This window comes from Equus przewalskii, chromosome 1 (genome assembly GCF_037783145.1).
Source record: "Equus przewalskii isolate Varuska chromosome 1, EquPr2, whole genome shotgun sequence".
Lineage (NCBI taxonomy): Eukaryota > Metazoa > Chordata > Mammalia > Perissodactyla > Equidae > Equus > Equus przewalskii.
The window spans coordinates 112700225-112726706 of record NC_091831.1 but is presented as its reverse complement, the minus strand read 5'-3'; the positions used below and the strand labels follow the sequence as shown (position 1 = coordinate 112726706).

Sequence of the window (26482 nt, the reverse complement as noted above, 5' to 3'; positions counted from 1 at the left end):
AATGAAGTACCACAAACTGGGTGGCTCAAATAACAGAAACGTATTGTCTCACAGTTCTGGAGGCTAGAAGTCTGAGATCAAGGTGTCAGCAGGGTTGTTTTTATCTAGGGGCTGTGAGGGAGAATCTGTTCCCGGACTCTCTCTTAGCTGCTGGCCATCTTTGACATCCCTTGGCTTGTAGATCTCCACCTTCATCTTTGCATGGTGTTCTCCTTGTATGCATGTCTGTCTTCAAACTTCCCCTTTTTATAAGGACACCAGTCTTATGGATTAGGGCCCACCCCACTCCAGTAGGACCTCATCTTAACTAATTACACCTGCAATGACTCTGTTTCCAAATAGGGTTTCATTCTAATGTACTAGGGAAAGGATTTCAACATGTGATTTGGAGGGAATGGGTGGGACACAATTCAACCCATGACAGGCCACACAACAGGACTTGTAGATGCTGTCTGCTGCCTCCAGGGAGCTGGGTGGGATAAGGCTGGCCGTTCAATCCTTTGCATAATCAAGATAGAGAATTATTTTTGAAAGATAAATGACATTACATAATTTACCTGTTTAGTACCTTTTGTAGGTTTCCTCTCGAACCTAGAATAAAATCCAAACACCTCGCCTTGGTCTATAAGGCCCTGTTATGATCTGATATCTATGAGCTCTCGTATCTAAGCTCCTTCCACTCTCGCGCAGGGAAACCTTGACTATGCGGTCTCATCTATGCATTTAATTTCTTCATGGATCTGTCCACAAATTGAAACAATGGTGTTTGTGTTTGTTCAATCTTTTATGCCACAAGAAGTGAAGCCACATACACACTGTGGGCTTATCCATTTTATTCACCACTATGTTCCCATTACCTGCCTCAGCATCTAGCACACAGCAGGTGCTCAGTCGTATTTATTGGATTAACAAACTCTGTGGGTCACCCTTGACTTCTCCCATTCCTTAAGGCCTACATGCAGTCAATCATCATGTCTTGGAAGTTACATTTCTCAAATCCACACCCTCTTCTACAGTCCACTGCCACTACTCAGGTTCATGATTCACCATTTCTCACACTAAATTTCCACGACAATCCTAATGCACCTCCCTAACTCAGTCTTGCCAGCCCCTACCGTCTTCCCACACAATGCTACAAGAGGGATTTCTCTGAAAGATGTGTGTGACCAACCACCTTAGGATCCTATAATGGTACCCCACCACCTGTGGCAACACCTCAGCATGGCATACCTGTCCTTCCATGCTCCAATCCAGAGATGCACACCCCAGCTGTAGGAAACTACATGTGGTTTCCTGTCTCTACGCAAGCTGGACCTGTGTGAAGCCTTGTGAGAACCTCATCAAGGTGAAATGGGAGAGCTTCTTCGACCCTCTAATAGGAAATCCCAATCCAATGGCCCTCCAGTTCAGAAAAAGCTTTTTACATACAATATAAAGAAGGTGCTCTTTTCAGAGGTACATAATGTAGCCCATATTGTGAAGAATAAGGGATATCAATGGTGAAATATCCCTTAGAAATGGAAAAGTTCAAGATAAAAAGAAAACCAAGGAGCTATGCATACATTTGAAGGAGTTAGTGTTCAAGAAAAGACCACTGCTCACAAAGGACAGATGCTTTATTATTATTTCAGATATCTCAGTGTTCTTAAACAGCTGAAAAGTTCATATCCATTCCCACAATGGGCATTAATGCCCCAGCCTAGCAGGCAGCATCTCTAATGACATTTTATATAAAAGGCAAAAAGTTCCAAGACACGAGGCGAAAAGAAAAGATGACATCCAGTGTAAGTTTAAAATGTATTGTTTTTACATTTAAGACGTGTCTGTTAGCACAGCTCCCACTGATTTCCTTTCACTTTAGAGCGTGAATGGTGTTCTGCCACCTTCCAGACAATATGAGGGCCTAAAGCCTTGGCTCCATTAGCCATAAGCTTGGGTGGTGATATCAACAACCTCATAAGTTTATTGTCAGAATTAAATTTTTGAAAGAGTGGAAGCACTGAGTGAGTGAGTGTTAATATTATTAGAGCAAGAGAAGTGAATCTACTAACTAATGAAATTGGGTCCTGAAGACATAGCAAAGTGTAGGGTATGCAGGAACTGTGTGTGTTCATACACAAAGATACACTAATGGATATGAATGCGGAGAGGCAGAGGGTGAAGATGGTTTTTATTCATTCACTCAACAAACATTTATCAGGGCCTCTGGACTGAATCCTAGGGGTATCAGTAAGAGATGTGGCTGTTGGCCTCAAGGACTCCTAGTCAAATGGGCATCTGCTACAGACTGACATCCTCTGGATCTCAGGTTTAAAGACATTAAAAGCCTTTAAATGTCTTCTTTCTCATCCTTGGAGATTTTTTTTTTTAAGTTCCAGAAAGCATTCCCATTTACACTGGGTGGCTCTTCCAGTGTGTATTCTATTGATTTCTTTAATATGCATATTTTAGATATTATTATTATTTCTACTGCTGTTATCTTGGAGCAGGTTTTCTGTCTAGTGGTGAATTAAATCTCGAACACAAAAGCTTTATGTGCAAAAGTATTATTTTCCATTTCTTAAAGGAATATTAAAACTACATACAAGATCATCCTTTTAAACAACTGATAACGGACAAGTGCTCTGTTCCTCTAAAGCTAATATTGCTGGAAGAAATACATAATTACTTCCTTTAGGTTGCCTCAAAGAACTATTATTTATAGGGAAAAACTGGACACACTGGACTCTAGAAAATTCTCTCCTCTTTGCTACTCCAAGGCATTTGGGAAGGTTACTGAAGCAAGAAAGAAATTCAGTAAAGTTTCATAGGGCTTTACTCTTGGCCCCAAATAACTCCTTGCTGACTATTGGTAATCAAACCTTATTCCATCTAAACGTAACATTTCAAACCAAAGGTACATGGCTATGATGAGATAGCTTATCGTAGACCAACACTCCCACTAAGAACAAATAGAAAAGCTAGATAAAATATACATTTAAAATATCTATTTGAAGAGTCTGAATACCGACAAGGCAGGGTCCCCATGGTAGACCACATTTCCCACATATGGCTTTCTTCCCAGAACTTATCTGCTAGTGGGGTAGGTACAGGATATGGAGAAGCTGGGGGGAGGGCATCTTGAGGCTAAAACTGGAGTTTGGGGCAGCCAAGGAGTTCTACTAAATAGGAGAGGCCAAGGCTTCAGAGAATACAAATGATGGGGAAGTGAGCCAAACAACAGTGGTTTTCCCTCAATGCCTTTACTGACTAAACTGCATAGAGAAGAGGTTAAAAGCAGTTAAAGAAACAGTTTAAAAAGAGCAGAATTTTCAGCCATTTCATGGTGCCAGAAATACAAAAATTAGAGTTCAGGACTCTTTTGGAGTGGAAGCATTCCAGGCCCTCCATTGAGATTCCTGGGGAGCCGTCCCCAAGAAGAGGGGGGCACAGAGCCCAAGTGAGCCTCAGCAAAACTGGAGACCAGCCCCACCCCTGCTCTGACCTCCAGACACAAGAGGGAACATCCACTGAAGCTTCTATCAGTTTTTATAGACAATCAAAATTACCAGGCATATCCAAAAATGGGGCCAAGCAATAAAGCAGACAATAGAAATGGTACCACAGATGGCCCAGATACTGCAGCTATCAGCCGTGAATTTAATGATTGATGTGTTCAAGAAAAATAGATTGCAAGATGGAGAATTCACCAGAGAACTGACAGCTATTAGAAACAATCAAACTAAAATTTTAGAAATGAAAAATACAGTAATTGAAATTAAGAACTCAACAGATGGCTCTAACGTGTAACTGGACACAGACGAGGAGTGACTTAGTTTGCTCAATGGTAAGCTGGAAGGTTTTGCACTGAGTGAAGCACGGACAGCAAAGGGATGGAAAGAAGACCCCAAGCAGTAGAGACAAATGGGACATGGGAGAAATGCTTAACATTCATGTGATTGGAGTCCTAGAAAGTAAAAAGAGAGAGAATAGTACAAAAGCAATACTTTAAGAAATAATGGCCAACATTTTTCAAAAGCTGATGAATGGTATCGAACTACAGATGTGAAAGCTGCTATGACCCTTTAGCAGGACAAATGTAAAGAAAACCAAAACAAGCTAGCACCATGGCGTGCAGCCTTCTCTTCTTTCTGACTTGCCTGAGCTTAGATGCCTTCAGAAAAGTTTTACAAAGCAATGGACATCTTCTAGTAATAATAGACCTTTTTGGAATGGAATTTACTTTCCTTCCCCTGGCCTTCTGTGATTTGACAGGGTTGCCTGACTTTACCTCTTAAAACTGCAGCCAAAAGTGAGAGGAGCAGGGATGAGGTTCACAGGTGTCACAAAAAGCTTCCCCAATGCCACTTCTAGCTGCAGGTCATCCCACAAGCTTTATATTCTTAGGTTAGGTATCATTCAATGGACCATTCTGATAATGTTTAACCTGTCCCCATGACCTACACAGCTGCCCCTTAATTTCTGGGTAACACAGAGTAACAGCCAGCTATTGCAGTAACATCATGTTGCCTCAATCACTACATGTTTTGGATTTCCTCAGATGACGTAGTACCACTTCTCGTAAAATCAAAGGAAAAGAAAGAAGCCAGTCTGAGAAGCCTACATAATATAGAGTTCCAAATGTATGACTTTCTGGAAAAGGCAAAACTCTGGAGATAGTAAAAAGATCAGTGGTAGCAAGGGCTTAGAGAGGAGGGATGAATGGGTGGAACACAGAGGATTTTCAGGGCAGTGAAAACATTCAGTATGATACCAAAATGACGGATACATATCATTATACATTTGTCAAAACCCACAAAATGTACAGCACCAAAAATTAACCCTAATGTAAATTATGGTCTTCAGTTAATAATAATGTATCAATACTCATTCATCAAATGTAACAGACGTACCACAACACAAGATGTTAATAATAGGAGAAATGGGGTGGGTGGGTGGGTGTGTGTGTGTGTGTGTGTGTGAGAGGTATATGGGAACCATCTGTTATTTCTCCCCAATTTTTCTATAACTTAAAATTATGCTACTTGAAATAAGTCAGAGAGAGAAAGACAAATAATACTGTATGATTTCATTTATAAGTGGAATCTAAAAGAACCGAAATCATAGAAACAGAGTGGATTGGTAGTTGCCAGGGGTGGGGTGGGAAGGGGATGGGTGAAGGTGGTCAAAAGGTACAAATTTCCAGTTATGAGATGAATGAGTTTTGAGGGTGTAACATACAGCATGAAGACTATGGTTAACAATCCTGTAAAGTTGCTAAGAGAGTAAACTTTAAAAGTTTTCACCACACACACAAAAAGGTAACTATGTGAGGTGATGGACATGTTAACTAACGTTATTGTGGTAATCATTTCACAATATACATGTATATCTAATCATCACACTGTACACCTTAAACCTACAGGTTGTATGTCAATTATATCTTAATAAAACTGGAAAAACATTTTAATTGCTCTAAAAAATAAAGTCTACTAATTTATTTTTTTAAAAGGAAAGCAACCCTAACACTAGACTCCCCCTGAGCTCTTCTCTTCTCAAGTTCCATGTTAAAGCTGTCACTCTCTAGGTGCTGCTGCTGCCTTTCCTTACTCATTGCAGAAACACAGGGAGTCATAGCAAGAATCATTGCTCTGGGGTCTCCATCTTCATGAGCTTCAGCTTACTCATCAGAAATAAGTGGAAAGGGGCAATATCTTCTCCACTGGGATCTTGTGAAGATCAAATGAGATGAGATCAGTAGCACAGAATAGGTATAAAAGCACTAGTTCTCTTTGTTCATTTCCTAAATGGTTGTTTAAAGCAAATAGTCTCAGAAGTAAACTTACAAGCTCCCCTGTACGGAGCTTCCATGGTCCTGGAACAAACCATGAACAATTTCTGTGAAGAACCTGTTCATGTTTAGATATGCTGTAATGACAAAGACAGAGAAGGTGGTAAAATCTTCGTAGAAGAACGTTCTCTTAGACCCAGCTAAACCAATTCTAATCTCCTCAATAACTAGAAAAAGCATAAACAACCCCAGTATAAACAAGACAAAGAAAATCAATCTATGAAACAATAGATTGAAATGCAACTTCATTTTTATTTAAGAGGGAAAATGTCTGAAACTGAATCTTCAATATTAATAATATCAATAAAAGAAGCAGAGAAATGGAGAGGAGGAGAGGAGGATAAAGAAGAAATTGTTGTTTTCTCTCTTTCAGTGATCCTTAAATTAATATTTGGGAAAAAGTGATAATTTGATCAGGCTTTAGCTTTATAATTAAAATCTCAATAACAATTTATAACCTTAAATCCTGTACATCTCTCTAAATTGTGCCTTTTCCCCATAATAGATTCTTTAATTTGATTATTTTAGTCTGTTTCATATTCATCTCTTTTTATTATTGTTGCCAACTCAACTCCCAATATCCGCTCACATAGTCTTTTCTCTACTTTGAAATTGCTTTTATTTCTCATGAGGTTCACTCTGAAGCACGTTAAATTCTTTTGAAACTGTGTAGTTTGGTTTCATAGATATAGTGGGTATGTGTGATGGATTCAGCAATGGCAGAATAAATCCTTTATCATTTTGACTTCCAAGAAAAGTGTTCAGAGCACAAAGGTTAGAAATACTCATCCCTCAAGAAGCAGCTCTGCACAGAAAACTTTTAGGGCAATGAAACTGCTTTGTATGATACTATGATGGTGTACATATGTCATTACATATTTGTTCAAACCCATACATGTACAATACCAGCGTGAACCCTACTGTAAACCATGGATTTGAGGTGACAATGTGTCAATGTAGCTTCATCAGTTGTAACAAACCTACCACTCAGGTGGGAGAAGTTCATCATGGGGGGATTATACATGCATGGGAACAGAGGGTATATGGGAAATCTCTCTACCTTCCTCTCAGCTTTGCCGTGAGTCTAAAACCGCTCTGAAAAAATAGTCTTTAAAAAATAAAAATTTAAATTAAAAAAAAAAAGCAACAGCTTGGAAGTGTCTGCCTCGTGATGCCTTCAAAACCTCCCTCAGGGCTGTTGGCTATTCCCTCCTCTGGGTTCCCTGGCAAGGGATCCATCTCTGCTCTGCCTCCTGTGTACCATAATGATTTGTTTATGAGTTTGGAGTTGCTCTCCTAGAACAAGAAGTGAGACTTGATTCATCTTTGTCTTACCCACATCCAGCACAGGGCATGACATACAATGGTCATATGACAAATGTTTACTGAACGAACAGAGACAGAAATAGAGAAATCCACCCCCCATAGAACATACACAGCAGCTAAACATTTAGATATGTGTGTGTGTGCATCTAGATCTAGACGCATTTTTTTTTTTAAGATTGGCACATGAGCTAACAACTGTTGCCAATCTTTTTTTTTTCTGCTTTATCTCCCCAAACCCCCCAGTACATAGTTGTATATCTTAATTGCAGGTCCTTCTAGTTGTGGGATGTGGGACGCCACCTCAGCGTGGCCTGACGAGCAGTGCCATGTCCGTGCCCCTAGACAAATTTTTTTAAACAAACCCTTGCCTGCCCCTATGCTTCGCTTAGCTCAGGTAAGTTAGCAGCACATTTTCTCTTCCTCATGGAATTAGACACGGGAACAGCCTAGACAACTGAAGCTCTGCTGAGACCTGACTATCAATATGTCACTATTTCCAGAGTAAAGCATCTCCTCTCATTCAGCTTGCCCACTGTTGCCTGCATACTGGCTTCAGTTTCACAAAATAAAAGGCAACCAACATTTATTGGTCCACCCTCTCACTACAACAGAGATATCTCTTAAGAAGAAAAAAATTTGAATCAAATGAATTTTCAAGATATTCAAGGCAATTATTCTCCTCAGTCCCAGTTACTAAAAATCTAACACTTGATAACTTGTTGAAACTTCCTCAGGACATATACAACACTGATGCTCACGCATGTTTCTCAGGTGATGGAGGTCTTACAATGCCTCAGACCATTTTGATTACAATCATTCCTTACCTGTTAATGGAGGGGTCAGAACTAACGATTTTAAATCACAACATCAGCTCTGTGTCATAAGGGAAAAAGGGGATCTGACTGGAGATCTTGCTGAACTTGAACTAGTCTCAAGAAATTCGACCTGCACATACCTCAGATGGAGATGGGTCTGCACACTTCCCAAGTGCTGGGATCAGCTAAATCTAAGGATGACGTCTGACTATTCAGCGAGGCTTCAAGTTCTCAGTCCCTGGCAGGTCCAGGGTGCTGCCCAGCTGCACTCAGCCCCTTGGCATTTGAACATCACCTCAGTCCTCACCCCCTAGTAAGCCACATACCCTGTCATCCTGCCTTTTATAGAGGATCCTCATACATTGTTCCACCTGGCAAACTCCTGCCTACAAGTCAAGTTTCAGATTGAGATGACCTCATCAGAGAAGTCTACTCCAATGGCTGCCAACTTGCCTGTGGAGAGTGCCTGCCATCAGCAGTACCTATCACCTGTGGATGACTACTCCAATGGCTGCCAACTTGCCTGTGGAGAGTGCCTGCCATCAGCAGTACCTATCACCTGTGGATGACTACTCCAATGGCTGCCAACTTGCCTGTGGAGAGTGCCTGCCATCAGCAGTACCTATCACCTGTGGATGACTGTCACTTACTTAGTCTCCTTCTCTGCAGCCTATGATTTCCACCAGAAATTTCCATTAGTTCCAATAGCAAAGCTTAGTACTGGGCACAAAGTAGATCTCAAAGTTATAGGAATTCATGAAAATCCCCAGATACACGAATGTAAGCATCTGCTCCTAAAATAATTTTGTAACTATATATCTATGCAGGCAGTTCTTTTTTTAGTGTTAGACTTAAATTAGCGTTAGACATAAAGGTGCTGAATAAAGTGTCGTGGAACAAATGTAAGAAAATAAAACTCCAGAATAAGAAACAAATAAATTAAGAAGTGATGACTGTCTCTATGTGGTCAGCTGAATCACTATTTATCAGGGAAAGGGAACACTGTATTTACAATTTACATTTTACTACCTGCAGCCCATAGGTCATATGAAGGGAATTCTCTTTGATCCATTTCACCTCTTTGTTAGTGCCCCATCTTCATTCAGTTCATGGAGGACCTGAGCGATTTTTTTGAGTCACCCATAAATATAATTTTACCCCTCATGGAAACTTTATATCATCAGAGAAAAGACGAACACTTTATATCATCAAAGAAAAGATGAACAATTTTAAAATCTGGCAATGAAAAGAAATGATTTTGCTACTAATTTTGGAGGGATTATTTCCATCCACAGAACACTGCAATGAAAGAAAGGCATCTAAGTCAGCATTTTGGCAATTCCCCACCCTCAGCATCACATGTCCCCCAAATCCAGGAGCAAACATGCAGCCATGAGCACAGAGAAGGCCCCAGCCACAGGACTTCCTGATACCACTGGGTCTGCAAAGGCACGTGCTGCTCCTGGAACCCTGTACACTGCCCTCTTGGAGGCCCACCATGGCCCATGGACACATCTACACTAATGTCCTCCAACACTCCAGCACTTTCCTAATGCCTCAAACTAAAAACCAGCAAAGGCCTCCTTCTACATGGAAACAGTTACTTTAGGAGCTCATTTTGCTTATAAGCCTGTGGAAATACCCTACTGGGGAAATCACATATTTGGCCCCATACTTTCTCCTGTGGACAACAAAAAAGGCAGTTTATTTATCCTCAGAGTTCAAATTGAAGACCAAAGTATAAACTAGGTAATCTCAGATCCTTTCCTGAGAAACACTAAAAGTCAGGTCCCTTGGATCTTGAAAAAATGAACTAAAAGTCAAAAAGCTGTCATTTACATTCTTCCCAAGGATTAATGAGGTCAGATGTAACCAATAATGCATAATTACAAATAATACCATCTGAAAATCTACACGTGTGTGGCGATGGGTGGTGAGATGATTCTTAATCATGAGAGCAATGCCTCAATGCTAGCGTCACAGGTTCACCCTCTTGACTTTTACCGTTTTCAATATTTAAACTACCAATAAACACCACAGATTTAAGAAGTCAATTGTGAGTTTTAAATCTGTATGATAAATCTCAAACAGAAATCTACAATGAGAATGTAAGAAAGAACTGATACAAAGTCCATCGGATCAGAAAAGAAAATAGCTTCTTACCATGTTTATTGAGGACACAGGACCAATGCTGTTAACATAGATGTCAACATCAATTACGGTTGGTTTTACTGTGGAGAAAAACACATGTGTGTCAATACTTTGTGCCAGAGACACCAAGGAGAGCACTATTCAACTGCCTTTGACTCAGGCACTAACACCTCAAGAGTATGTTGGAAAGGGGTGGATTTTTCTTTGGGACTTGCCTTGTAGTTACAATTCAGACCCTGACTGTCTCTCTCTTCTTAAAATTGTCAAGGGATGAGAGATTTCTATTTGTATTTAATAAGTTCTAGGAAAACAAGATATTTCTATGCTGCAAGTTGCCAGTGATAGACGACTATAACGATATTCTGTAATATGAATTATGCTGATTACACGGCAAAAAAAAATACAAAAAGATAAAATATAAGACACTGCATAAGTAATTTAATGTTACAGTTTTGCTGTGAAGCCAAACCCAAGTTATCGGCAATATCAGGGATGCCCTCAGATTATCTATCCATCACATGGCTGCCTAGCTACCATCCCAAAGCAGAGCAACTCAAAGTAAAGATCTAGAGAGTAGTACAAACACCAAAGGGGAATGAAAAACATTGTATATTGTTATTATTAAGATTTAAAGACACATAACACACATTTATCACAGACTTAAAATCAAGTAATCCAAAAAAGAGTAACACTTTAGTATGTCAAGGAATTACAGTTTCAACTATTATGGCATAAAATTTATATAATTAGAAATTGAAATATCTAACATTGTGCATCAGAGGTAAAACTGGCTCATTTCACCTTAAAGAAAACTAATTTCTCTTTCCTCGGCAGCAATAGAATTTGAGAGACCAGTAACGAGGATGTTGAAATGACCAACCTCTGGGTCAGGGGCCCATGTCCTATGAGCAGAAAAGGTTTCCTTTCCTCAGCACTCAACAACTGATGAAAGGGAGGACAGCACCAATTTCATAATATTTCTGCCCGGGAGGAACATGAACAACACTCCTGAACCTTTGCACATGAAATGGATTGTTTCCATGGAAACAAGAGTGTTTGTATCTGCAATTATTTCAATAAGCTTCCTTCAATTTCACTAAATAACTAATCATTCACAGATGGACTTCTGCATTCTACTTTTGGAACTACAAGTGGCACTTCTGAGCTCACAGTCCCTTGTTAGACTGTACATCCAGCAGTCTTTAGCCTGAGCCATGATTTCCAGACCTCCATAAAATAAAAACAATGATTATGAATTTGAACCAACAACTGTAACATCTGTCAGTACAACCAAGTCATGTTAGCTTCAAAGAGCTGTGGGCATTTTGGAAAACACGCCAACCGAATTTTGTATACTATGTATATAGTGCTAAAATTTCATAAATGGACTGTTCTTCATTTTAGACTGAGATTTGCTAACTATTATGAATAGTAAGTAGCATCTTTCTTCAACCTAACTGAATTCAGCAGGTCTTCTGTCTCCAAACACTGCATAACCTGTCTTAAGTCAGTCAATTGAGGACCTACTTTTTGCAAGAGACTTTTCTGGTTGTTTTATGGTATTTATTAAGTTTCCAGAGCTTTTAATCTCATTAAATATAAGGACATACAGACATAAAGGCTTAACAACTTCAAGTGGGAAGTGCAAATGAGTATTAAGTGCAACAGTGCAATAAAGGTTTTAGGAGAAAAGAGTTTGGAATAAACATGCACATACATATGCACACACACGTGCACAAAACCTGGGGGAAATCAACCGTTTTAAGCAAACCCTCTTTTCAGCAGCCTCATGCTAAAGTAAAGGCGTATTTAGGAAAGTGCCTCTAAGAGTGGCACAAGTGGCTCAAGTTTTATAACTCAAAGACTCGAGATTAAGCCCTGACAAATAATCTTTGACAAGGGTGCCAAGACCACTCGATGGGGAAAAGGATGGTCTTTTCAACAAATGGTGCTGGGAAAACTGGATATTCACATGCAAGAGAATGAAGTTGGACCATTACCTTATATCATATATAAAATTCACTCAAAATGGATCAAATCTAAACATAAAAACTAAAAATATAAAACTCTGAGAAAAACACGTAGGGGGAAAGCTTCATGACATTGGATTTGGCAATAATTTCTTGGATATGGCATCAAAAGCACAAGGGACAAAAGAAAAAATTAAATAAATTGGACTACATCAAAATTATAACTTCTGTGCATCAAAGTCGAAAGGCAATCCACAGAACGAGAGAAAACATTTGCAAATCATATATCTGATAAGTGGTTAGCATCCAGAATATAAAAAAAAAACTCCTACAACTCAACAACAAATAAGAAAACAAAGGGCCAGCCCAGTGGAGTAGTGGTTAAGTTCATGCACTCCACTTTGGTGGCCCAGGGTTCACTGGTTCTGATCCTCGGCGCTGACCTACACACTGCTTATTAAGCCATGCTGTGGCAAGCGTCCCACATATAAAGTAGAGGAAGATGGGCACAGATGTTAGCTCAGGGCCAAGCTTCCTCAGCAAAAAGAGGAGGATTGGCGGCAGATGTTAGCTCAAGGTTAATTTCCCTCAAAAAACAAAACAAATAAGCAAACAACCTGATTTAAAAATGGGAAAAGGACTGAGACATTTCTCCCAAGAAGATATACATATGACCAATAAGCACATGAAAAGATGCTCAACATCATTAGCCTTTAGGGAAACGCAAATCAAAAGCACAATGAAATACCACTTCACACGCATTATGATGGCTACTATTTAAAAAATAACACGTGTTGGTCAAGATGTGAAGAAACTGGAACATTTGGGCATTGTTGGTGGGAACATAAAATGAGGCAGCCACTATGGAAAACAGTACGGCGATTCCTCCAAAAATTAAACATAGAATTACCATATGATCCAGCAATTCTACTTATGGGGATATACCCAAAAGAATTAAAAGCAGGGATCCAAACATATACTTGCACACCCATATTCATAGCAGCATTTTTCATAACAGCTGAAAGGTGGAAGAAACCCAAGTGCTCACGGAAAAATAAGTGGATAAACTAATGTAGTATTACACATGGTATATTATTCAGACCTACAAAGGAAGTAAATTCTGAGTGATTCATATTCTTTTACATGATGGTCAGTCAGGTACAGCCACAAGACGAGAGGCTCAGGAAAACAAAGTTTATTATACTCACAGGTCCCAGAGGCAAGAGGTTTGGCTGCCTTGAAGGGCCACATAGGCAAGACACCAGGGTGGTCAGGAGTCAGAAGACAGGGCAAGGGGGGTGGGCAGTGCTTAGGCCATGATCTTAATTGGGGTTTCCGAGGGAAAGGCACAGCAGGGCAGGGTAAACAGCTAGGACTGGCTAGTTTGAATAGTTCCATGGGCTTTGGGCTATTGGGTTGGTCTCTAGTGGCCTGGTACCTGGCCCTGGGATGATTAAGGCATAAGAATACTGCCTTCTGGGGTGCATGGGGCAGATAGAGGAGGTATGGTTTTGGATTGGTTGGTTTGCATGTCAAAGGCATTCTCCTGGATGGACCCTTTGCTATCTCTAAGAATTGGCTAGCTCTGGGAAGGGCAGTCTCTCTCCAGCCAGAAAGAATTTTTAAAATATAAAAACATCATAATATATAAAAAATTTAAAAGATACATATATGTATGTATTTGTATATACGATAACTGACTCATATTACAACATGGATGAACCTTGAGGACATCAGGCTAAGTGAAATAAGCCAGTCACAAAAAGACAGATACTGTATGATCCCATTTCTATGAGGTACCTAGAGTTGTCAAATTCATAGGGACAGAAAGAATGGCGGGTGCCAGGGGCTGGGAAGAGGGGAGAAAGGGAAGTTGTTTAATGGGTACAGAGTTGCAACTCTGCAAGATGAAAAGAGTTCTAGAGATGGATGTGGTCATAGTTGCACAAGAACGTGAATGTACCACTGAACTGTACACTTAAAAATGGCTAAAATAGGGGTTGGCCCTGTGGACACATGGGTAAGTTCGCGTGCTCTGCTGCAGGCGGCCGAGTGTTTCGTTGGTTTGAGTCCTGGGAGCAGACGCGGCACTGCTCATCAAGCCACGCTGGGGCAGCGTCCCACATGCCACAACTAGAACGATCCACAACGAAGAATATACAACTATGTACCCGGGGAAAAAAATTTTTTTAAATCTTAAAAAAAAAATGGCTAAAATAGTGAATTTTATGTCATGCATATTCACCACAATAAAAAAAAGAAACCATTAAGCTTTGGGTAGTTGGGAGAAGGACGAGGAGTTACACAGAGATGGAAAAGCCAGGAACAGGGAGAGAGGGGATGGTAATTTACTGAGTGAAAGGGGGCAGATTCTATTGAAAAAGAATGTAAAATAGAGCTGATGGAATTGACTCCCATATGTTTAGTTCAAAAATGGATTCACATTTCAATTTTCATTTGAATTCTACCTTATCTGTTTGGATCTCATTATTTCCTAAAAATTCAGAATCAGTATATTTGAGAAGAGTCATAAACTCATAAATTGTGCAGCATAAATGAACACTGCAAAGACGCACTAGGTAAGTCTTGATAAGCATCAACCACAATTGTTCCCTTGAAAGACTGAGGTGGTTCTAAGGGGAGTTATATAAACAGCACTTTCTACTTGCCTCTGTCACAAAACCAATGCAAATACCTGTTTGGTTATTTTTCTCCAGCCTGCCATGGGCTTCCTCATCCTAGAACAAGATCCGAGGACTATTTGAACTACGAGTCATAAGCTGGGGAATTGACCCAGACATACAGACAAGTGATGGCACCCTTCAGAGTGGCCTTGTTGGGGTAAGGATGTAGGGCCAGGGTGGGTCTGTTCACTGATGGATCTAGAGGCACATGGCTGAACTTTGAACTCCAAAATGCTATTTAAAGCCTGGAGGTGAACAGATTCTTTGTCTGGTTTATTCTAGACACAAAAAGAATACTGTCATGAGAAAAAGTAAATAAATTACATTTTAATGAAAGAAAGTTCCTGATGTCAATCTCTTTGGACCTTGACATCCAAAACCACATTTAATATATAGTTCAAGGTTCCTGTTAAACAAACTTCAGCCTCTCTTGTGAAAATAAAATAAATCAATTTTTATCTCCAAAATGCCCAAGAAGTTATCTGTTAAGGGGCCCCACTTAAGTGTCATAAATGTTTACTTCCTGCCACATGCCTAAAATGCGAACCCTGAATAAAACAGGCAATAAAAACATTTCTGTGTTACCTGCCACCAGTTTACTGTTTCCCAATTTGGTGGTATTTAAACCTCCACAAGTATTTTTCATTTTCTTGCCTGACCAAGTTTGGTGGTTACTTTTTGTCCCTGGCCCCCAGAGGTGGGCACCAACGTCGCTCAGTGAATCGACTAAGGCATGCCCCCCAAAACAAAGTTGACTCTGAGCTTCTCTCCTAACAATCAGCCTAGCTGACCCGACTCCAGATCTTCTCCTAACTTTCCCAAGGTGGAATGGAAAGTTGTACCCAGCTGGCTTCTCAAAACTCCCAAAAGTTTCTCTCTAAAATCACAGAATTATGATGGCATATTTTACTTTACAAAAATTAGGGAAGATAAGTAAAAAGACAGTAGAAAACAGAAGAGTTATGCTTGGTGCACTGTGGATTCATGGGGCCCTAGGGCTGCATTAATCCTCTATGGAAGGCAGAGGGCAGGAGTCCACCCGTGAAAGAATGAGGCTACAGATTAACAAAAACACCCAGGCCTCAAAGGCCACAGGACTAGTACTAATAGTCTTTTGGTTGTTCTTGAGTCATTTGATTAATATCTCTTACAAAAGATAGTCTCACAAATTTCAGATAAGTGTCTGGAGTCTTTTAGGAAAATGTATTTTACCTGTAGCAACTGAGAAGAAAAGATGTACAGCCTTTCTCTGAAGCTCCATATTATTAGATCACTTTCCATTGTTAGGTCATGAGCACCCCTTAACATCCCCGATGATAAGGATTGGCCCTTGGAAAGGAGGGTCTACATGAGGTCTACGTCCCTCCCCACAGCATCTGCCACAGTTCCTGCCACACAGAAGGCACTCACAGAATGTTCCACAACTATGGTTCCTGAAAATGGTGGTTTTAAGTTATTATATTTACTTGGATTTTACATGTTAACTGTTCACATGAGATAACAAACTGAAACATGAAGAAGAAGAATTTTTAAATGTTCCCCAGAAGCTGATGATGACTATGAGCTGACCCAAGTAGTCAAGTGGGCAAAGAGCTAATAAAAGATCATCCAAGACAAGACTACTCCCGAAAATAGGCATCTGTTACAACAGAAATCATATTAAATCCCTGGGAGAGCAAAAAGCTGAGACTGGCACTGGGAGAGCAAATGAAACCATTTATAGTCATTCACAAGCCAGAGAGAAACAGACAATGACAGAAATGCAGGTTAGAATAGATGGGATATGGGACTGGTGAGTGTTGACAGGGACAGAAACTGTGGAGTGGGAGAAAGGTCCAGGTGTTTATAGCTATCCACAGAAGGCAATCCTTAATGAGCTTCCCCCAGACTGGTAGCAATAGCGATGAGGAATGGAGACCCCAAAGAACATTGAGCAGATGTGCCAAGTGAGGTGACATAAGGTGGAGCATGCTGTCTGGCTGCAGAGTGACTCCGCCGCTCACCAGTTCTGTAATCTGTTTAAAATCTCTGTGCCTCAGTCGCCTGAGCATAAGATGAGCTGATAAATGAAACTAATTCACGATGGGAGCTGGGAAGGAGGTGGTGACACTGCTGTGAAGTAAGTAGCAGGTGCTCAGTACATTTTTTGCTATAGCTGCTGGGGTCTCTGGAGTTAAGACACAGAAAAGAATGCCAAAATCGTGCATTTGCTGCCTTTTTAAACAATATTTAGATCCAAAAGTCACCCTGGTCACTTGAATTTCTGCTTTTTCACGAAAAGTTTAATTATATTGATAGAAACATTAAATATCAGCAAATGAATAGAAAAAAGAGGAACAAATAATACCAACTCTCATGCTCTTGAGGGTTAAACAGAAGGGCTCTTTCAATAGCTGGGCACCTCCCTTCCAATCTTCCCTGCCTTCGGGGAAAGGGAGTGGGGGCTCGTCTGCTATTAGCCCCTCCGGCTCACTGCCCCTTCCTTTACCTGAACTAAGAGTCCCGCTGGGCAAGATGATACACTAGGTAGACTGCTCCCCACTTCATTGCCAACTGCCCTTTAAGTACTGCCCACAAACAAAAGTATTGCTGACATTTATTAAATAGCACTGTAATAAGAATTTAATCAGTATGTAATACCATTTCCATTCCCATTTTACAGACAGGAAGTCAAAACATGATTGAGGAGGTGACTTATCCAGGATTCTGCAGCCTCACCAGAGCCAAATCCCAGGGTTCTGCCTTCAATCTCCCAGAGATTTAACTTTGGTAATGAGGCTTAAGACAATTCTGGGGAACAATGAGTTTAGTGGAAGTTTATCATCATCATCATCATCACTGCAAAAAAAAAAATCTTTCCAGGGGCCAGCCCCAGTGGCCTAGTGGTTAAGTTCAGTGCACTCCACTTCAGTGGCCCAGGTTCAGTTCCCAGGTGCAGACCTACACAAATCGTTTGTCAGTGGCCATGCTGTGGCAGAGGCTCACATACAAAAAAAGGAAGATTGTCAACAGATGTTAGTTCAGGCGAATCTTCCAGAAAGAAAATCTAGGGGCCAGCCTGGTGGCACAGAAGTTAAGTTTGCACATTCCGCTTTGGTGGCCTGGGGTTCACCAGTTCTGATCCTGGGTGCACCGCTATCAAGCCATGCTGTGGCAGGTGCCCCACATGTAAAGTAGAAGGAGATGGGCATGGACGTTAGCTCAGGGCCAGTCTTCCTCAGCAAAAAGAGGAGGATTGGCATCACATTTTAGCTCAGGGCTAATCTTCCTCGAAATAAAATCTTTCCAGGATCTTCTTAAAATGTAAATACTTTGTCTTTGAGGCTTATCAACAGAGATTTGTTTTAAAATGCTTTTCTCTAGCTTGGAGAATACTAAGTTTTGGGGGATAAACGAAGGGATTTGGGTTAGAGGTACATGGAATCAGCAAATTTAGTTAATATAGTTGTGCCAAGAACCTAAGTCCATGCAAAAATGTTTGACATAACTTAGTACTGCAGCATTGAGATGATGAAGCCACTATTATGGGTCCCCTTTCAGCTCCGTTAGGGTTCTATTTGGCCAGTTAACTTGGTTCTCACATTTGATTATAGGGTTTACAGCTAACCCCATCTCCATTAATCCTAGAACTATGGATGTAAACTCTAAAGTCCTCACTTCTTTCCCAATCATCCTTTCAGTATGTGATCTCAAGTGAGCCAACAAGAGTTTAAAAAGATCAAGATAAAGTTGTCATCACTTCAAACCTGGCTAAGACTTAACACGTAATATGGAAGAAGGGAAAGAGTGAGATTCTGCATTTGTATACACTCATATAAAAGTTCATTACTAAAGCAGACAGCTTAAGAATGCATATTCTCCAAAGAATGAAAAGAGCAACGGTGTTAAAGTTCAGAACCACAAATCCTTCAGAGGTCCAATGGGTAGGTGCTTAAAAGCTCATACTTAAATTTCTACCTCTTGAAAGAGTTTGGTGGTAAGAATATAAAACAACTGAGAAAACCATCTGTGGGTATGAAGTCCTATAATCTTACGAATTTGACTCTGACATATGACATGAAACTAACTTAAATTTCCTGGGACTCATTTTCTCCACCTGTAAACTGAATGTTTGAAGTACGTTTTCCTTCCAACCATGAACTCTATTAGTTATCACAGGAAAGATAACTTTTAACAACTGCCTTCTCCTTTCTACTACCTGACAGGGAATATCCAACTGCATTCACCAACAGAATTTTCAGTAACTGCATTTCTTTTTCCTGAGGAGGATTCACCCCAAGCTAACATCTGTTGCCAGTCTTCCTTTATTTTGTATGTGGGTTGCCATCAAAGTTTGGCCAGTGACACACGAGTGGTGTAGGTCTACACCCAGGAACCAAACCTGGACCACCAAAGCAGGGCACGCCAAACTTAACCACCAGGCCACCAGGGCTGGCCCCTTACATTATATCATTAAACAATGAAAAGATTGCAAATGGTATGAGAGGGCTTGTATTTGACAGATCTTATTGTACTTTACAATGCGATAACAGAGTGACATCAGCAAGATGGTAGAATAGGAAGCCCCAGATCCTTCTTCCCCACAGAGACACCAACTTAACAACAATACATGGACCAAGTGCCTTTGTGAGAAATCCAGAAGCCAGTTAAGAGGTTCGTGCACTCCAGTTTGTGCAGCAGTTAAGAGGTTGGCTAGCTTCGGGGCTGGCCCCATGGCCGAGTGGTTAAGTTCACACGCTCCGCTGCAGGCGGCCCAGTGTTTCGTTCGTTCGAATCCTGGGCGCGGACATGGCACTGCTCATCAAACCATGCTGGGGCAGCATCCCACATGCCACAACTGGAAGGACCCACAACGAAGAATATACAACTATGTACCAGGGAGCTTTGGGGAGAAAAAGGAAAAAAATAAAAATCTTTAAAAAAAAAAAAAAGAGGTTGGCTAGCTTGAAACCAACCATGTGAAAACCCAGTAGGCAAATTCATAGCACACACTTGCCAGGGCCCCTCCCAGCATAGCATGGGCTATCATAGGCAGAAAACTCCCAGCTCCTGATTTCCTCCTGAAAAAGGAAAGAGAAGACTGGAACATACACCAGACATTCTGACTTTTGGGGAGACTGCCCAAGAAACTAATTTCTGTGTCACCTGAATTTAACTACTGACAGGAAGAGGGCACCAGGTTGGGGATTACTAAGAATAAAAGCCATCAATATGTTTTGGTCTATCAGCAGAGTCTGCAGTACCACAAAGAGACATTAGGGAGAGCTCCAGTACCATGACTTGCTACAGGCACTGAGAGAGTCCTCAGCACCATAGACACCAGAGGGAGCTGCTGGGTAGAAACCAGCAAACCTCTTCAATAAAATTTACACATAGGAGTCAAGAGAGGATGCATCCCCCCTAGAAAAGGTTTGAAGTCTCCAGAACCTCTAGCCAGGAAGATTGGTGAAAGTCCTCCATGTACAAAACCAGATCATAAAGAGCGAGAGAAGTGGCTAATTTTTCAAATGCCAAAGTCCCACAGAAGATAGCAAGGCATACAAGCCAGAGAAACATGGTCCAATCAAAGAACAAATTAAATCTCCAGAAACTGACCCTAAAGAAACAGAAATATAAGAATCATCAAACAAAGAATTCAAAATAATCATCACAAGGATGCTCAATGAATTAAGAGAGAGCACAGATAAACAACTAAATGAAATCAGGAAAACAATACATGAACAAACTGAGAATATTAAAAAAGAGAGAAATTATGAAGAGAATCCAAATGGAAATTCTGGAGCTGAAGAATACAATAACTGAATTGAAAAAGTCACTAGAGAGGCTTAACCAAGTGGAAGAAAGAATTAGTGAACTCAAACACAGAACATTCGAAATTACCAAGATAGAGGACCAAAAAGAAAAAAAAAAAATGAAGAAAAGTGAAGAAAGGCTAAGGGACTTGTAGGATACCATTAAGCAGAATAACATATGGACATGGGAGTTCCAGAAGGAGAAGAAAGAGAGAAAGGGCAGACAGCCTATTTGAAATAATGGCCAAAATTTTCCCAATTTGGAGGAGAGAAATGGACATAGAAATTCAAGAAGCCTAAAAACCTCCAAGTAGAATAAATTTAAAGTGATCTACACAGACACACATCATAATCAAACTGTCAAAAATCATCAAGAGAGAATCTTGAAAACAGAATTAGTAGAGTGACTCATCACGTAAAAGGGAGCTCCTATTAGGCAATCACTGCATTTCTCAGCAGAAACCTCGAAGGCTGAATAATAAAAAAGTAAAAAATCTGAACAGACTAGTAACTAGTAAGGAGATTGAATCAGTAATAAAAACCTTCTAACACAAAAGAGCCCAGGACCAGATGGCTTCACTGGCAATTTCCACCAAATTTTTAAAGAATAAGTAAACACAATCCTCCTCAAATTTTCCCAAAAAATTGTAGAGGAAACACTTCCAAATTGATTCTATGATGCCAGCACTATCACTCTGATACTAAAGCTAGAAAAGGCATTACAAGAAAAGAAAAGTAAAGACCACATCTTTGATGAATTCTATGAAAAATCCTCAACAGAATACTAGCAAACAGAATTCAGCAGCAAATTAAAAGTATCATATACCACGACCTAGTGAAATTTACTTCTGGAATGCAGGGTGGTTCAACATATGAAAAGCAGTTAATATAATACATAATGTTAACAGAATGAAGGAAAAAAACACATGATAATCTCGATTGATAGAAAGCATTTGACAAAATTTAACCTCCTTTCATGATAAAAAAAAAATCCAATGAACTAGCAACAGAGGGAAAGTACTTCAACATAATAAAGGCCATACTTGAAAAGCCCACAGCTTACAAGAAAAAGAATTAAAAGGAATCCAAATTGTAAAAAAAAGAAAAATATTATCTCCGTTTACATAAACGTTAGTTTATAAGTAGAAAATTATAGAGATTATACACACACACCTTGTTATCACTAATAAACAGACTCATCAAAGCTGCAGGATATAAAACAAACAAAAATCAGTTACGCTTCCATACCAACAATGAAAAATTTGAAAAAGATATTAAGAAAATAGTTCAACTTACAATAGCATCAAAAAGAATAAAATACTTAGGAATAAATTCAAACAAGGCAGCAAAGAACTGATACACTGAAAACTACAAAACATGGCTGATAGAAATTAAGGAAGACACCGATAAATGGAAAGACATGCTACGTTCACGGACTGGAAGTCAATATTTTTAAGATGCTCATACTACCCAAAGTGATCTGCAGATTCAATGCGATCCCTATCAAAATACCAATGGCATTTTTGGCAGAAATAGAAAAACCTATCCTAAAGTTCACATGCAGAATCTCAAAGGACGTTGAAGATCAAATTAATCTTAAAATAAAAAAGAGTGAAGTTAGCAGTCTTACACTTCCTGATTTCAAAACACACCACAAAGCAACAGTAACCAAGACAGTGTGGTAGCAGCATAAAGACAGATATACAAACCAATGGAGCAAAACAGAGAACCTAGAAATACACCTTTGTGTACAAGGCCAAATGCTGTTTGACAAGAGTGACAGGACTACATAATGGGGAAAGGACAGTCTCTTCAACAAACAATGTTAGAAAAACTGGATATCTATATGCAAAAGGATGAAGCTAGATCCTTACCTTACCATATATACAGAAATTAATTCAAAATGTATCAACGATTGTAATGTAAGACCTAAAACTTTAAGAATCCTAGAAAACCCCTAAAACTGTTGGGAAAAGCTTCATGACACTGGATTTGGCAATGATTTTTTGGATACAATATCAAAAGCCCAGGTAACAAAGGCAAAGATAGATAAATGGGACTACATCAAACTTAAAAACCTCTGCACATCACAATAGCCAAGAGGTGGAAGGAACCTAAATGTCCAGCAACGTATGAGTGAATAAACAAAGTGTGGTATATACACACAGTGGAATACTACTCAGCCTTAGAAATGAAGGAAATTCTTCATATGCTACAAAGAATGAACCTTCACGACATTATGTTAAGTGAAATAAGCCAGTCACAACAGGACAAATCCTGTATTATTTCACTTATATGAAGTATCTTTTTATGAAATATCTAAAGTAGTCAAAAAGCCAGCTGAGAAATCTTATGATTCTATTATGGCTGGTTAGGCCTAAATAGTACAAAATACTTTTCACTGAATTAATTCAAATTTATTTCACTTTTCAATCTACTTTTACAATTCAATTTTCCAGTATTACAAATTAATGGTTTTATTAATACTGTTAGTAGCCTCCTTTCTAGGAATACAGGGTTAAACCTTATCCTTGCCTTCCTACTCATCATTCTTCACTCATTCAACAAATAATCAGTGGGTGATTACAGAGCTAGACAGAGTTCTAGAAGCTGAGGATAGACCATAATCAAAACATAAAGCTCCTACTTTCATAGAGTTAAATCATAGTGGGTTAAATAGATATGAAACAAGTAAACTAATCAATGCACCAGATGTTTTGATAGTGATGAATACTAATGAGGGAATAAACCTAAGTACTGAGATAAAGAGGGACTATGGTGGGGGGATGAGAGCCTAATTTGAACACAGTAGCTTACCGCCCTACAGCCATTATACTCTATACAGTTGATATAGGCTTGAGTGCAATTGATTTTGAGTAAACATATAGTCCGATTACATCTAATGAGCTTTGAAGAGAATATATATTATATATATATAATTGGTGTCCCAGAAAAAAAGACAGTAGGATAAAAAACATTTTTTGAAGAGATTAAGAGACTATAGTCAAGAATCTCCCAAAACTGATAGAAGGCATCAAATCACAGATCTAAGCAATTCATCAAACTCCAAGAATGATCAATATAAAGAAAACTATACTTAGATGCATCATTATTAAGCTGCTAAAAATCAGTAAAGAAAAAAATCTTAAAAGTAGCCAAATAAAGGTACAATATATAAATAAGGAAAATGATGGCTGATATAGAACAAGAAATAATACAGGCCAGAAAATAATGATGCAAGATTTTTTAAGTAATGAAAGAAAAAATAAAATAATAACCTATATAATTCTACACCCAGAAACATATCCTTTGAAAATCAAAGGGAAATAAACAGAGCTTCAGCCAAAGTTTGAGAGAATTCATCTGCAGCAGATCAACACTATAAGAATAATTAAAAGAAATTCCTCACACAATTAATAAATTACAACATATAGAAAACTAAATCTGCAAGAAGGAATGAAGAGCACCAGAAAAGGATGGCTACACAGTTATAGACAATATTTGATTTAATTCAATCAAAATTTGTTATGGCCCTACCATGAAAAACCTTTAGACCAAGGGGAAAATAAGGACAAATTAGACTGCATTGGAGTTTCCCAGAGTGAAGTAAAGAAAATAAGATGTACATGACTGAGTAGAAAACAAAGTTGAAAGTAATATTACGCATGTACTATAGAGTTTACTGTGCATTGCAGAGAAAACTCAGTGGAGAAAGAGACCTTTTGGAGTGAGGCTACACTGATAGAAACAGGTAAGCCAGCGGGTCAGAACAGTAGGAGCAGCTGTGTAGAATGTGGAAATCACTAAACACATACAAGATCTTTAGGTAGCTCCTTTATCTTTAACTGGTTTTGAGCATGCATGAAGGAAGGGAAAATATGTCTGGAAGAAAGATTGGTTATTGTAAAAATTATTATAAAAGTTTATTGACAGAATAAGAAGTTTGACTTTAATGTTAAAGAATTTTAACAAGGAAAGGCTTTGCGTCACAACTGACTTTATCCAAATGGTTCTGCCAACAGTGGAAAGCTCTAAGGATGATACGGATAAGTGCCAGTCCAGTTGGGACCTATTTTAAAATGTTTCAGGGGCTGGCCCGGTGGCCCAGTTAAGTTTGCATGTCCCACTTTGGCAGCCTGGGGTTCACCAGTTTGGATTCCAGGTGCGGACCTATGCACCGCTTGTCAAGCCATGCTGTGGCAGGCGTCCCTGCCACATGTATATAAAGTAGAGGAAGACGGGCACGGATGTTAGTTCAGGGCCAGTCTTCCTCAGCAAAAAGAGGAAGATTGGCAGCAGATGTTAGCTCAGGGCTAATCTTCCTCAAAAAAAAAGAAAGTTTCACATATGTGAAGTTAAAGAGTCTGACATAACAGCCATGCATCGCAAGTATCCAGAAGTAAATTACAAATGTAGATCTAAGTAGTAAAGTGTTCTAAGCCAAAGTAATAGATTTTGGAAAATACATATTAATACATGGGGATGGCAGTTGAAGCCACAAATGTCGATATTACTATCAAATTAAAGATGACTGTGTACAAAGAAGAGAGTAAAAGATAACATACTGAAGGGCCAGGAATCTAGGGGTGGGAGGAGGAAGAGATGCCAGACAGGGGACATCAAGAGAGGGGAAGGTATTTCACTGAAGCAAACAAAGAGACATGTTGCTATGAAGTACATGTAAAGGTTCTACAGAAAGCCAGTGAAGAGAAAGAATATTTTTGAAAGGGCTAAGAGAGTCAGAGAATTGAAAAGAGTAGATGCTGCAGTCAGAATTTAAAATAAGAGTAAGAATTTCAGTGTTTAAGCAGTTTTGAGTTATGTCAAGAACCAAATCTTGGGATAGTGGAATGGGAAACAGAATGGAGATTAAGATCTTTAAAAGTGAATAGGTCCTGGATCTACCACAACAAGGCATTTGGGACATTGGTGTATTGTTAAAAAGAGGGCAACAGAGATGAGAAAAAAGAAGAGGATAAAATGGATCAGAGTGAATATGAAGGGAGGGAAGTCAGTGAGAGAGAGAAGGTAGAACATGGTGTGGAAATGATTCAAGAGCATGGAGCTTGCCAAACCTAATTTAATCTAACTACGTTATTTCCCAAAATCTAAACTGATGTTACCATAGAGCTCCTTTTAATTTCAGAATGTCTGGGGATATTATTTTGACCACAGTGAAACTGCCTCAGTTTTTGTAGGTAAAAGGACCTAGAAAGGTAACATATTTCTAGAATATTTAATCAGCTGCTTACTCTCGGTGCTGAAGGTAGGACCCTCTCTATCCTTGTAGCCTGGGCATTCCATGATGAAGAATCTTCCAGGGCAATGAATTAACAGAGGGAGGACAAGGTTCCTGGTTAGATCTTTGTATGTGTATAAGCATAGGTAGTGATGGTCCTAGCTATCCAACACTAGGTATGGAACATATCAGCCTTGGTTTCCAACATTTCAGCCTAGATATCCAATGTTTCACCCTAAATTTCCAACATCCTAGTCTAGGTATCCAGTATTTATCCAGTATTTGATACAACATATCAGCCTAGGTATGCAACATATCAGGCACTGTTAGCCTTTCAAGGTTAAGAGATGCTGGCTGGAGAATACAGGACTCCCACTCTCAGAATGCTTTACATCTTTGGAGAAAGGGTCAGTTCTGTGCTGGAGCATGCATGTGATCACTGGAGCAGGTCTGACTCTTCTTGGCTGCCCATTCCAATCTAGCCCCAACTTTGGATGGATGAGTCCATGTTTGGAACATTGCACCTCAAAAGGCTCTGCCTTGAGGATGAGGACTGTCTTAACCGTAAGACAATGCTAGTCAGCATTTCCTGAGCATTTATAACACGATCATGGTTTGGGCAGAAAGCTCACTAGGTAAAGTCTTAGGCGAGTGAACGCATATCAGAAGTTGAAG

At 39.5% G+C, this 26482-nt stretch overlaps 1 protein-coding gene across 1 annotated transcript in view; it reads right to left on the bottom strand.

Moving 5' to 3' along the window:
- Positions 1-26482, bottom strand: part of GABRG3 (gamma-aminobutyric acid type A receptor subunit gamma3) — a 596113-nt gene that overhangs the window by 551249 nt on the left and 18382 nt on the right. The window contains exon 3 of the mRNA XM_070620833.1: positions 10135-10202. Coding sequence (XP_070476934.1) covers positions 10135-10202 — 68 coding nt within the window. The remainder of the gene's footprint in view (positions 1-10134; positions 10203-26482) is intronic.